The 12,378-nt window shown below is 48.3% G+C and overlaps 1 protein-coding gene across 5 annotated transcripts in view; it reads right to left on the bottom strand.

Annotated features, from left to right (window-relative positions):
• The window catches only part of SGF29 (SAGA complex associated factor 29), a 30,578-nt gene that overhangs the window by 13,697 nt on the left and 4,503 nt on the right, over nt 1-12,378 (bottom strand). The window contains exon 1 of one of the 5 annotated variants that reach the window (XM_039247940.1): nt 9,943-9,963. The exons of 3 other annotated variants lie outside the window; for them this stretch is intronic. Coding sequence is in view for 1 of the 2 variants with exons in the window: in XM_039247936.1 (XP_039103867.1) it covers nt 1,605-1,614 (10 nt within the window). In the remaining variant the exon portion in view is untranslated. Of the gene's footprint in view, nt 1-1,604; nt 1,764-9,942; nt 9,964-12,378 lie in introns of those variants that run through there. One more of the 5 variants, XM_039247936.1, reaches the window with a different exon arrangement.

The raw sequence follows: 12,378 nt of genomic DNA, 5'->3' as shown, positions 1-12,378 counted from the left end.
GTGAGCTGGGAAGACCCCGGTCCCTGGAGCCTGGACCCAGCCAGACCTGAAGGGGATGGTGAACGTTCGTGGTCTTGTCTCCAGAAGGAACTCAGGACAGGCACGCAGCACAGCAGATGAGTAAAAGAAGCGGGAAAGTTTATTAAAGTGAAAAATATACTCTCGAGATGTGAGAGCTGGTAACCTCGAGAGAGTGAGCTGGGTTTCTATCTTTTATTGACAGTGTTAACTAGGGGGCAGAATATTTATTCGTTGGGGCGGGAAGTAGGGTTCGGCACTTTTTCTTTAAATCCAAATTAACTCCAATGTGTTAGGAGACAGGGAATCCTCTGGGATTGAAGAATTTGATCCCATAGTGACATTAACTAAGAATCCTTTACCAAAATTTCCCTCGGCTTCCAAACAGTATCCTATCAGGAATACTGCTGAAGGCTCTTGGGGTTCAGAGCGGCCGGAGGCAGCCCTCTCCTTGACTGCTCTGACGCCGTTGTACCACTGGAGAAGGGATGTCGACCTCCATCCACTTCCCCTATCGCATCCTAAGCTGCCGTGGGTGCCAGGAGATGGACTAAAATGCCGCAACTAAAAACCGTTGAGGCTGCCTTTTTCCATTTTGCAGGAGTCGATAAGGTTGGTGACCAATAATACCCTCTTCATAAGCCTCTGGATCTAGTAGTAATGGATGGGGTTAGAGGTCCTGGCCCTTGCTGAGAAGGGGGCAGCCACTTCATATCATTACGCGTGAAATATCTAAGCTGGAAGTACCTTTACACTGAGGGCAGGACCAAGAATGCCAAACGGTCTACAGGAAAGGTCAAATGAGAGACCTGAAAAAATGGGAGTGTGGACTCATATCTAACCCGGGCAACTTTCTCATGAGCTTTATCCATGATCCAGTCCCAAAGAAGCAGTCCCCTGTTGGGTGAGTGCCCCACGAAAGAGCTCCCACCTGTCCCTTTCAGGAAGGCCATGGTAAGATGTATCTTGGGTTTTATGCTCATCGAGGGATCACACTGGGCTACTTAGGGGGAAACCTTTCACGGGAGTCTTAAGGTTGGTGGCTGCCCTAATGACCTGCATGGCCATCCCATGCCCGAGAAGAATACAAGCATTAAAAAAAACAGAAAAACTGGGGTGCCTGGGTGGCTCAGTCAGTGAAGCACCTGACTTTGGCTCAGGTCATGATCTCACAGTTCATGAGTTTGAGCCCCACATTGGGCTCTGTGCTGATAGCTCAGAGCCCGGAGCCTGCTTCGGATTCTATGTCTCCCTCTCTCTGCCCTTCCCTGGCTCACACTCTGTCTCTCTGTCTCAAAAATAAACAAACACTAAAAAAACCCAAAAACCAAAAGAAAACAAACAAACAAAAACAACAGTAAAACAGGGAGAGCATGATTTCTGACCAATGCCATTATGGCCAAAGTTCCAGTGTCCAGCCGGGGAACAGAAGTTTGTCCCTCCCTCTAGTGTAGCCCACAGGCACAAGTTCTCTCCTGAGCACTTGGACAAGGAACATCCTGGAGGGTCATACTACTCAGGACATCTCCAAAAAAAACCCCAAAAAAACAGGTAAGAGACAAAGACTGGGGGTAAAGAAGACTCACCAAGCCGCATGGAAGCTCCTGAATTTCTTTCATCGCTGTCCCCCTAGAGGCCATCAAAAATTATGTGGGGGTTGAGGCCAAGAGTCAAGAAAGAGTTCTTGAGCTGTTGACAGTGCAGCTTAGTAAGTGTATTTAAGTAGCATGGGACCAGGACCCATGGGCAGAAGGAGCCGTACTTTTCCTGTGTGAGGCTGGTGGTTATATATGCTCAGTAATCAAAGGGAAGGAGGCATGCTGGGAATATCAGATTACCAACATTTCTTCAAGTTTCTTTGAATTTCTACTCATAAAACTACGTTTGCAAGATTCCTCTGGTGTTTGTCATTCAGTTAGATATAAACTCTTGATATACAGGCAGTCATGAGCCCCTTACAGAGTGTAGTAACCAGCATGCATCTGATCTTTATCAAAGCTAGGCAGGGGCGCCTGGGTGGCTTAGTCGGTTGGGCGTCTGACTTTCGCTTAGGTCATGATCTCCCCGTAGTGGGTTCGAGCCCCGCGTCGGGCTCTGTGCTGGCTGCCAGCTCAGAGCCTGGAGCCTGTTTCAGAGTCTGTGTCTCCCTCTCTCTGACCTTCCCCTGCTCACGCTCTCTCTCTCTCTGTCTCCTAGAAATAAAAAAAAAAAAAAAAAAAAAAAAAAAAAAAAAAAATTAAAAAAAAAAAAAAAAAAAAAAAAAAAAAAAAACTAGGCAGGCTTTAGGTCAGCCTTCCCGGCTAAGGGCAAACATCTTCCTGCTTCTGGCCCTCCTCATTTTCAATGCAATCCCAGCTGGTGTCGTTAACAAGCTCATCCTAAAATTTATTTGGTAATTCAAGGGATCCAGAATAGACAAAACAGTCTTGAAAATAAAGATGTTTTCCCAATTACAAATGCACTACACAAAGCTACAGCAATCAAGATGATGTGGTACTGGCATAAGGACAGACCTAACCATCAATGACACAGAATTGAGAGACCAGAAATAAACCCTTAGACCCACAGTCAATTAATTTCCAACCAGGGTGCCAAGACAACTTAATAGGGAAAAATAGTCTTTTTGACAAATGGTACTGGGGCAACTAGGTATCCATATGCAAAAAAGTGAATTTTGACCCCCCTCCCCCAGACCATATACAAAAATGATTTGGGGCACTTGGGTGGCTCAGTCGGTTAAACATTCAACTTTGGCTCAGGTCATGCATGATCTCATGGCTCATGAGTTGGAGCCCTGAACTGGGCTCTCTGCTTTTGGCACAGAGCCTGCTTCAGATCCTCTGTCTCCCTCTCTATCTGCCCCTCCCCACTTGTTCTCTCTCTCTCTCTCAATAATTAAGTTTTAAAAGAAAGATCTGAATAGACAGTTCTCCAAAGAAGATATATAAGTGGCCAAAAAACACAGGAAAAGATACTCAGTATCACTAGCCATCAAGAAAATACAAATCTAAACCACAAGGAGGGATCATTTCACACTTACCAGGATGGTTATAAATTAAAAAGAGACATAATAACAAGTGTTGGTGAGGATGTGGACAAATCCTAGGAATGGAGAAAGAGTGGTATTATTTACACACAGGCGTATATGATTCAACAATAAAAGGAATGAAGTACGACACACACCACAGCACAGATGAACCTCGAAAACCTTATGCTAAGTAAAAGAAGCCACATACAACAGACTACATTACCTCCTGTAAGATTCCATTTAGCTGAAATACCCAGACTAGGTTAAATCCACAGAAAATGGCAGCGGGGGGGGAGTGTGCTTGGGGAGAAAGGGACTATTCATGAGTACGCGGCTTTTTGGCCAGGAGATGACCATGTTCTAAAGTTGACTGTGGTGACAGCTGCCCAACTCTAAATACACTGAAATTCCCCCAGGTGTTAATTTTAGATAGCTATACCTCCCCACGCCTAGCCCCCAGCCCCAGGTAAACGTTAATCTATTTCTGTTTCTATAGACTTTCCTATTCAGCACTCCACTTCTTCTCATTGTTGAGTAATAGTCCTCTGCTTGCATACCCCATACTTTGTGTATTGATCCATCAACTGATGGACACTTGGGCTGTGTTCCCTTTTTGGCTAATGAGATTAACACTGTCATGAACACTCATAGACAAGCTTTTCTGGGGACACATTTCCATTCTCTAGGTCTATACCCAGGAATGGAATTGCTGGGTCACATGGTAACTCTAGGTTTAATCTTTCGAGGAGCTGCCAGACTGTTTCTGGAGTGGACGCACCATTTTGCATTCCCATCGGCAAGGCACAAGGGTTCCGATATCTCTACATGTGTGGCAGTGCTGTGTTACTGTCTTTCTGATCACAGCCCTCCCAGTGCGGGTGAAAAGTTAATTAGCGGTTTTGATTTGCATTTCCCCCTGATGGCTAATGATGCTGAAAGTGTTTTCACATGTTTATTGGCCATTTGCATGTCTTCTCTGGAGACCTGCCCTTTGCCCATTTTTATTGGGTTATTCATCTTTTTTATTTTTGTCCTTTGAATACATTAAAACATTTTTTTGCAGTCCAATTGATCTACTTTTCCTGATTGCTTGGGACACAAGACATGTACATGTGCAACACTATTTTTACCACCACAGCTTTATGTAATACATTTATATAATATATTTTAATATAGGGAAGAACGTGTCCCTTAAAAATAAAAGACCAGCTGCATTAGCTAGAACCACATAAAGGATCTTGAGTTTAGAGATTAGAAGCATACAAACTTGAGAATGATCAGCATGAAGGAACTGATCTGCTGAGTGAAGAAAAGGGGAGAAAAGACCCCCTCAGCTACAGCAAAGGTGAAGGTGTGGACAGAAGCGGAGCTCCGCGGGAAGATCCGAGGAAGGGATGGACTGGCAGCGAAAAGGGCTGTGCTCTCCTGTGGAGTAAAGCAGGGAGACTGGGGGGAGCCGCCTGCCAGGGACCCGCCCACACCGGTGCACAGTAAAACCGGGGCGAGCCCCACAACCGGACCGGTGGACCCGACTCTATGCTGTGCCACCACAAACACGGGCAGCAGGCGTGCCCACAGTGCTGTCCCGTAAATCAGCTGTCCTTCCCGGTGAGTCTGTCTGACATTTCAACCGTTCTCTCTCCTCAATGTTTTTGTGGCTGCCCTCAGACCCTGGTCAGAGCTCCCTTAGCTGAAGTCCCAAGTTCCTACTCTGGTCAGAAGAGAAGCCAGAGACCTTGTTCCCACTGTGCACAGGACGAGCTAAGTGCACAGCACGGTCACCTCCACACTGAGTGAAGAGCGAACCATCGTCTGTGCTCTGAACCCCCTCTCCTCACAGGCTGGCTGACACCCCTTTCCTGTGCTGTATGGTACATGAGCATACTTTAGGAGGGCCCAGATTAAAAAATAAATATATAACAGCTTCCAAACTACACACCCCCCTCCAGCTCCCCACCCTGTCTCTTCACGGCAAAACTTCAGAAGCGGTCCAAGCTGTGCTTCCAGTCCTCGCCCCCATGTGATTTGCAGCCCACTTCAGTCTAGCTTCCGTCCTCCCTAGCCCAGCAATGATGCTCTCGGGGAACAAGGAACCCGCACAGGGCAAAGAACTAAATCCTTCCCCTGCCTGACCTGTCTGCACCCCACAGGACACAGGGGCCCATCGCCTCCTCCCCTGGCGTCAGGGCCTCCCTCCCGCACGGTCATCTTCCACTTCTGTCCTGGGCTGGCCCCTCGCCGGCCTGTCCTGTACATGCTGGGCTCCTCGGGGCGTGAGCCCGGCCACGGCCGCTCATGCTTCCAGGTCCCCCCCACCCCGTCCACCTGCCCCCAGATGTCACAGAAGAGGACTCGGAGTGGTCTCAGGACATTAGCGAGGACCACAGGGAAACACGTGCAGTGGGAGGGACAGGAGCCACCATGCCGGAGAAGCACATGTACACAGCTACTTCCTCCCAGAGCTGCGGCACCAGAGAGGGTACCTGAAGGGAAGGCAGCATGGATGGGGGTTTTCAGGGGCAGGGGACCAGAATATGTTGGCTGAGGGGCTTCTAGAAGCACGTTGAGAACACGACCAAGGGCCAGAGAACAGGGCTGCCTCTGAAGAAGACACAGGTGGTTGCAGGATGGGGTCCATCCCTGGGACACACCGCAAGGCAGCCCTCATCATTTGGGAACATTCCTTCCAGCCCACGCCATCTACAAACACCCAACGCAGATGTCCTGTCCCCTTCCACCACCGCTCCCCTCCACGGAGGCTGAAGGGCATGCCCTTCCTCCAAACGGTACACTTGCAAGGATGGCTCAAGACTGGTCTTGCCCGACTGTCCCTAAACGAGCCAAACTTGTCTCTTGGACTTTTCCTATCTAGACTTTCCAACCTCTCTTTATAAACTGGCTTTTCTTCCCCAACCAGCCTACAGCTCCTCAGTCAAGAACAAACACCCCTGCTTTCATCAACAATCCCCTCACAGCAAGAACCACCACTGGGCAGTCGCGTCAAGGACTTAACAAGAACTTTATAATTTCTTCTACTTTGCACACCACCTCTCTCCTGCCCTGACCCTCTCTGCCACCCCGTGCAGTAAGGTCCATTGTGAATTTCCCACATCAACTCTTCCAAACTTTGTGGTAAAGGGAAGGCGTTTTCCTGGGCTCCTGAAGGCTTCCATACTATCAACCATGAGTCACACGGCACCAACTCCCAAATCTACCTTCAGCCCCCATGGATTCCCCAAGATTCAGAATCTTATTTTCATGCCAGCTGGACAGCCCTACCAGAGAAGATGTCAATCCCTATGCTTAACACAGACAGTCCTTCTATGAGCCTCTCCTGGGTGCTGGAAATTTTCTATAATTTAAAAAAGATGTTACATCTGGGGCGCCTGGGTGGCTTAGTCGGTTGAGCGTCCGACTTTCGCTTAGGTCACGATCTCACGGTTCGTGGGTTTGAGCCCCGCGTCGGGCTCTGTGCTGACTGCCAGCTCAGAGCCTGGAGCCTGTTTCAGTCTGTGACTCCCTCTCTCTCTGGCCCTCCCCTGCTCACGCTGTCTCTCTCTCTCCTAGAAATAAATAAAAAACATTAAAAAAAAAATTAAAAAAAAAAAAAAGATGTTACATCAATTTGTCCAGAGAACATTCCGAAATACTGGTGATGGCTGTACACATCTGTGAAAAAAATAACAAACCAACAATGAATCGTGTACTTTCAATGGGTGAATTGTATGGTATGTGAATTATATCTCAATAAAACTTAAATAAAAAATCTGTACGTCCAAAGCCACACTCATCCCTCCCTACCCACTCCACCCCCGAAACTCCTGTATGCTACACTTCGCTCCTTCCCTGCTGGTGTGCCCAGAAGCCACTCAGCTGCCTGGGCGGAAAACAGCTCTTTTCCAACCACCTTCTCTCTCAATCCCTTGTCCAATCGATCACTGCTCCTGCTGACTTACTGCCCCCATAAACCCATGCCCCCTTCTTAGCCTTCAATCACTATTTCCCCCCACACCAATGGCCTCCTGCTAACTTACACAGCGCCCCCTCCTGCACTTTCCTCTCCATCAAATCCACTCTTGACGAGGCCCCAGAATGACCCATCTAAAAGACAAGTGTGGTCACGTTCGCCTACCAAATGCTTTCAACCTGCGCTTCCAGGGTCCATCAAGCCCTTACACACAACACAGACTTGATTGAAGAGGCTTCCATTCCTGCCCCCCAATCCCCATCTCATTACCCTGCCTCCCTCACACTTCATACTCCAGACACTCTGAACTCCTGCTTTTGACTACACACCATGTCACATTTCTTATCCCCATGCTGTTCCCTCCATCCAGAATGTCCTTCCTGCAAGCAGGACACCCCTAATCCTCTGCCCAATTTAACTCCTTACTCTTTAAGATCTGACTTACATACCATCTCCCTCCACCAGCCATAGTCAGAAACCTGTCTCCTAGGCTGAATTGTTATCTTTCTCTGTGTTCCCATATTATCCTGTGCATCTCTCTACCACAGTGCCTATCAAATCATATTCGAATTCTCTTTGAGTGATTTTGTCTCCTCCTCAGCTTGTCTAATCTCTTGGGTGGAGGGGGAATCACTCAATCTTCTGTATGTGCCATAGAGCCACACGTATACCTACCATCCTCACTTTCTATTCCCATTCCAGCCTCGACCCAACAGCATGGTTCCCCCTCAGTCCCCAGTGATTCTCCCATCAGCTCCTGGTCTTTTCTGCTGCCCCGAACACCTGACCACATCAAAGCTCGGCTGAGTTTCCAGGCCTCCGGTCTCTCCTATTTCTCCAACCACCTAGTGTGGACTTTCTGCTGTCCCCTCCTCCATCCCAGAGGACGATCAGCCCAGGACCCTCTTCTCAGTCTCTAAGCTCCCCAGTGCAGCTCATCTGCTGTAAGGCCCCAGATTCTGAAACTTCCAGACTTCCATCAGCCCTGACCTCTCTCCACGGTTCCCAACTCAGATTTTGAGCTCCCACCTGATGGCCCGGCCTAGATGCTCCTCAGACACCTTGTGCTTCCTGCTCTGCTCTGCCTTCCAGATGTGGTTTGATGGTGCCCATTGCTGTGCGGCCAGCCTCCGGGCTGCACACCCCAGCGTCATCCAGTCTTCCTCCTTGGCTGTCTGTAACCCCCCCACCTCCCCAACCCACCCCACTCAATTTCCAGGGATTCTGCCTCAGAAAGTTCTCTCAGACCCAGCCCCCTCCCTTCCACCCCACCTGTCACTGTCTTACTTGAAGCTCTCATCACATCATCATAGTATCACCCACCGCTGTGCCTCATGGCGGCTGGACACAAAGTCTGCTCCTCTTAAGAAATAAAAAACTTTAACATATGTACATAATTTAAAAAACTCAAATGATTCCAGAAGTACAATGGAATCTCCCACCCCTAGACACAGCTGCTATGGTTTCTTGAGTATTTCTCCAGAAGTATCCCGTGCATACACAGGAAAAAAAGCATGTATCTCATAAAACCTTTTGCAAATGGAAGATGCAGAGACAGACAGACAGACAGACAGACACAGACACACAATGGAGCCTGAAACTTTCAGCACACTGAAATTTAAAAGGTGACCCACGTGGTCTGGAGGGGAAGGAAGAGGTCAGAGAGCAAAGCAGGCAGGGCCTTACCCTGCACCCAGCAAGCACCAGTCAGGAGGTGGGTCCCGTTTTTGGAGACCTTTGGCCTCCAACACTCAGCCCCTACACCAGTTATCAGGATCCCCTCATGTTATGAATGGTGACTGGTAGTTTTTAAAACGCTTTCACCTCCCCTCATTTCTATCCAGCACGAAAAACTGTGACGTGCCGAGGTGGAGCACAGCATTCCCAGGGTCGCCTTGTCCGCTGGGTGGTGCCCTGCCCGGGAAAAGCTCATCTCGTGGTTATGCAACGAACGACTGCTTCCTCTGGAACCAGTCACCTCGGCAAGGGGACCATCAAGCTTTCCCAGTACCCGGATGCCGCTTCCCCCAGAACCTGACAGACAAGTGCCAGCGTGTTCTTCTCCTTCTAATGCCCTCTCTCCTTTGGGAGCACTCCTTAACCACTCAGGACTGTCCCTGGGCCCCAGAGTACTCTGGCCACACTTCTCTTTCCAGTTTTTCCTAATTTAACAGGAAAAAAATAGTGTAACAATTATTAAAGACTTATTCAAGTAAACCCCAGCGACCTAAAATGATTTTCATTTTGTGTGCTGCTCTTTGTGCGATGCACTCTAATTGCACTGAGTGCACATGCTCTCATAACACTGTCTTCTACTTGCGTAGGAGCCCACTTCTAGGATTTCTAGCCCTTTAAGTACAAGAATGGAGCGTTAGTCATCTCTGCTCCTTGGCACTCGAAATAAAGCCTAGAACATAGGAGGGCTTGGCAGCTGTTTGTCAGAAATGACTCGGGTAAACACAGGAAGAGGCAAACAGCATTCCCGCATGCCCAGAAGCATCGAGTCACAAAAAGAAATGAAACACACCACTTGCACAACAGTCATCAGAGACGTGCACGGCCACGTATACTTCAGGAGCATTCCAAGGAGGGGGGAAGGGGACAGAACAGAGAACATACGTTCTCATGAGGCCATTTACTCACCCAGTGGGCGCTCCTTAACCTCTCTGAGTCTCGCTAAAAATCGAGCACTCACTGAGGATTAACAACACAAGGAAGGTCCACACAGTGCCTGGCACAACACATGCACTGAGGGAACGTGGGTTGCCCCCTCCTTGTCTGCAGATGCGGCTCAGGGAACTGCCAGGAAAAAACAGGGACTACGAAAGTCGAGCAAAGCGGTCAAAGGCACAAGCAAAAGAAAACACTGATGCAGCCGGAGCCTGAGGGGAGCAGCCCTGAGCATATGGCCCCACAAAGACCGCACCACCTGTGTGAGCTCTGCCTCCTGGGTGGTCCCTTGCTTGGGAGAATCACCTCATTTTACGATTTTACCACAAACTATCACTATCTGGATCCAGATGGTCATGAACTTGAAGTTCCCCAGAAAACATCTGCAGTGCCAAAGCCTGTGGGAACAAAGCACCAGGCACTGGAACCTGGCTGAAAGGCCAGAGCTGCCAGCTGGGAGGAAATGGTTTTGAGCCCAAGCTGCCTGTGATCAGAGTCCAAAGGCCCCAGCTGATCTATCACTGTTCTTAACCTTGGGAGGACAGGCAAGCCCTGCAAGGTCAGGCATTCTTATCATGGCAAGGCCCAACACTATATACACTTTTTGGCTCCTAGCAGTCTCTTCTTTCCACTTGTTTAGAAGCCACACCTTCTGCGGCGCCTGAGTGGCTCAGTCAGTTGAACATCTCGCTCTTGATTTGGGCTCAGGTCATGATCCCAGGGTCTTGGGATCAAGCCCCAGGTCAGACTCCATGCTGAGCACAGAGCCTGCTTAAGATTCTCTCTTTCTCTCTGCCCCTCAACCCTGCTCATGCTCTTAAAGAAACAAAGAAGCCACATCTTCTATTTCTACCACCATTCTGACATTTTTTTACTATAGATTAGTTCCACCTGTTCTAGAATTTCATAGAAATGTAATCATGCCATCCATAATTTTTAGTGTCCAGGTTTTCTCAATACGTTTTTGAGATTCATCAGTGGTGCTGTATCAGGAGTCTGCTCCTTTCCACTGGCAAGCAGCGTTCTCTTGTATGAACAAATCTGTCTGTTTAACCAGCACTGGCTTTGATGGCACCTGGGTGATTCCCAGTTCGGGGCCACTATAAATAAAACTGTCATGAGCAGGCACATGTGAGTTTTTTTAGACATAAGTTCATTTCTCTTAAGTGCTTAGGTCTGAGGTGGATGTTTAATTTTACAGGCAACCGCCAGACCAGACCCTGTTCTTGAGAAGGTGTACTGGCTTCCCACCAACGTATGGGACTTCCAGTTGCTCCATCTGCTCGCTGATATCCAGTGTTGTAGTTTTCATTTTATTTAAAAAAAAATTAGGGGCGCCTGGGTGGCTCAGTAGGTTAAGCATTCGACTTTGGCTCAGGTCATGATCTCACAGTTCATGGGTTTGAGCCCCACGTCAGGCTCTGTGCTGACAGCTAGCTCAGAGCCTGGAGCCTGCTTCAGATTCTATGTCTCCCTCTCTCTATGACCCTCCCCCGCTCACGCTGTGTATCTCTCTCTCAGAAATAAATAAAACAGTTTTTTAAAAAATCTAGCCATTCCAGCTGGTGTGAAGTGGTTTTTCAGTGTGGTTTTAATTTAGACTTCTCTGGTGACCACTGATGCCAGGCACCTTCCTGTGCGCTTACCTGGCTTCCCTGAAATGTTCAATTAAGCAGCCTTTTAGTATGTTCACAAGGCTGTGCCACCATCACCACAACCTGATTTTAGAATTATTTTCAGGATCCCAAAAGCCTGTACCCATCAGAAGTCGCTCCCTTTAGCCACTGGCAACCGTTTATTCTACTTTCTGGCTTTATGGATCTGCCTCTTCTAGACATTTCATAGAAACAAAAATCACACAGTATGCGGCCTTTGAGGACTGGCTTCTTTCACTGAGCATGATATTTTCAAGGTTCATCCCTGCTGTATGTGTGTATTTCATTCCTCTTATGGCTGCATAACATCCCACTGTATGGATTTTGTTTTTCCATTCATCAGCTGATGGGACATTTAGGTAAAATAACTTTTTTATCAAGAATTTTGGGGGGAGGGGGGTGCCTGGTTTAGTCGATTGAGTGTCCGACTTCAGCTCAAGTCATGATCTTGCAGTTCACGAGTTCGAGCCCTGTGCCGGGCTCTGTGCTGACAGCTCAGAGCCTGCAGCCTGCTTTGGATTCTGTGTCTCCCTCTCTCTCTCTCTGCCCCTCCTCTGCTCGTGCTCTCTCTCTCTCTCTCTCTCTCAAATTAACATTAAAAAAAAAAGAGAATTTGGAACTCCTCTGCTGGCTATCTTTTCAAGAAGAGTCTTTATCACATAAGAGGCACTGGGAACAACTTATCAGTGCCACTCCCTTCTGGCGGTCAGCTTCTGCTCCACTTACTCCAGTTAGTGGGTTTTTGTTTTGTTTCATTTTGTATAGTTTATGGTCATTGTCTGTGGGAGTGTTGGCCTGATCTGGGCTCCTCCACCATTACTGGAAGCAACCTCTCAGTGTACTGCCCATCACCTTTTCTCCATTTTGATAACGGTACTCCAATATCTCCTTTAAGAAACTGTCCTTCACCTTGGCTCCAAAGATGGGTACATGATCTGGGCCCAGGAGACTATTCCATTCTTTCTGACTGCAAGAAGACGAATGTGACCTAAGTCTGGCTAAAATCGATTTAAGATCTTTTGCTGGGGGGGGGGGGGGGG

Source organism: Hyaena hyaena, unplaced genomic scaffold, assembly GCF_003009895.1.
Source record: "Hyaena hyaena isolate Hyena2069 unplaced genomic scaffold, ASM300989v1 scaffold_306, whole genome shotgun sequence".
NCBI lineage: Eukaryota > Metazoa > Chordata > Mammalia > Carnivora > Hyaenidae > Hyaena > Hyaena hyaena.
This window is presented reverse-complemented; position numbering and strand designations above follow the sequence as displayed.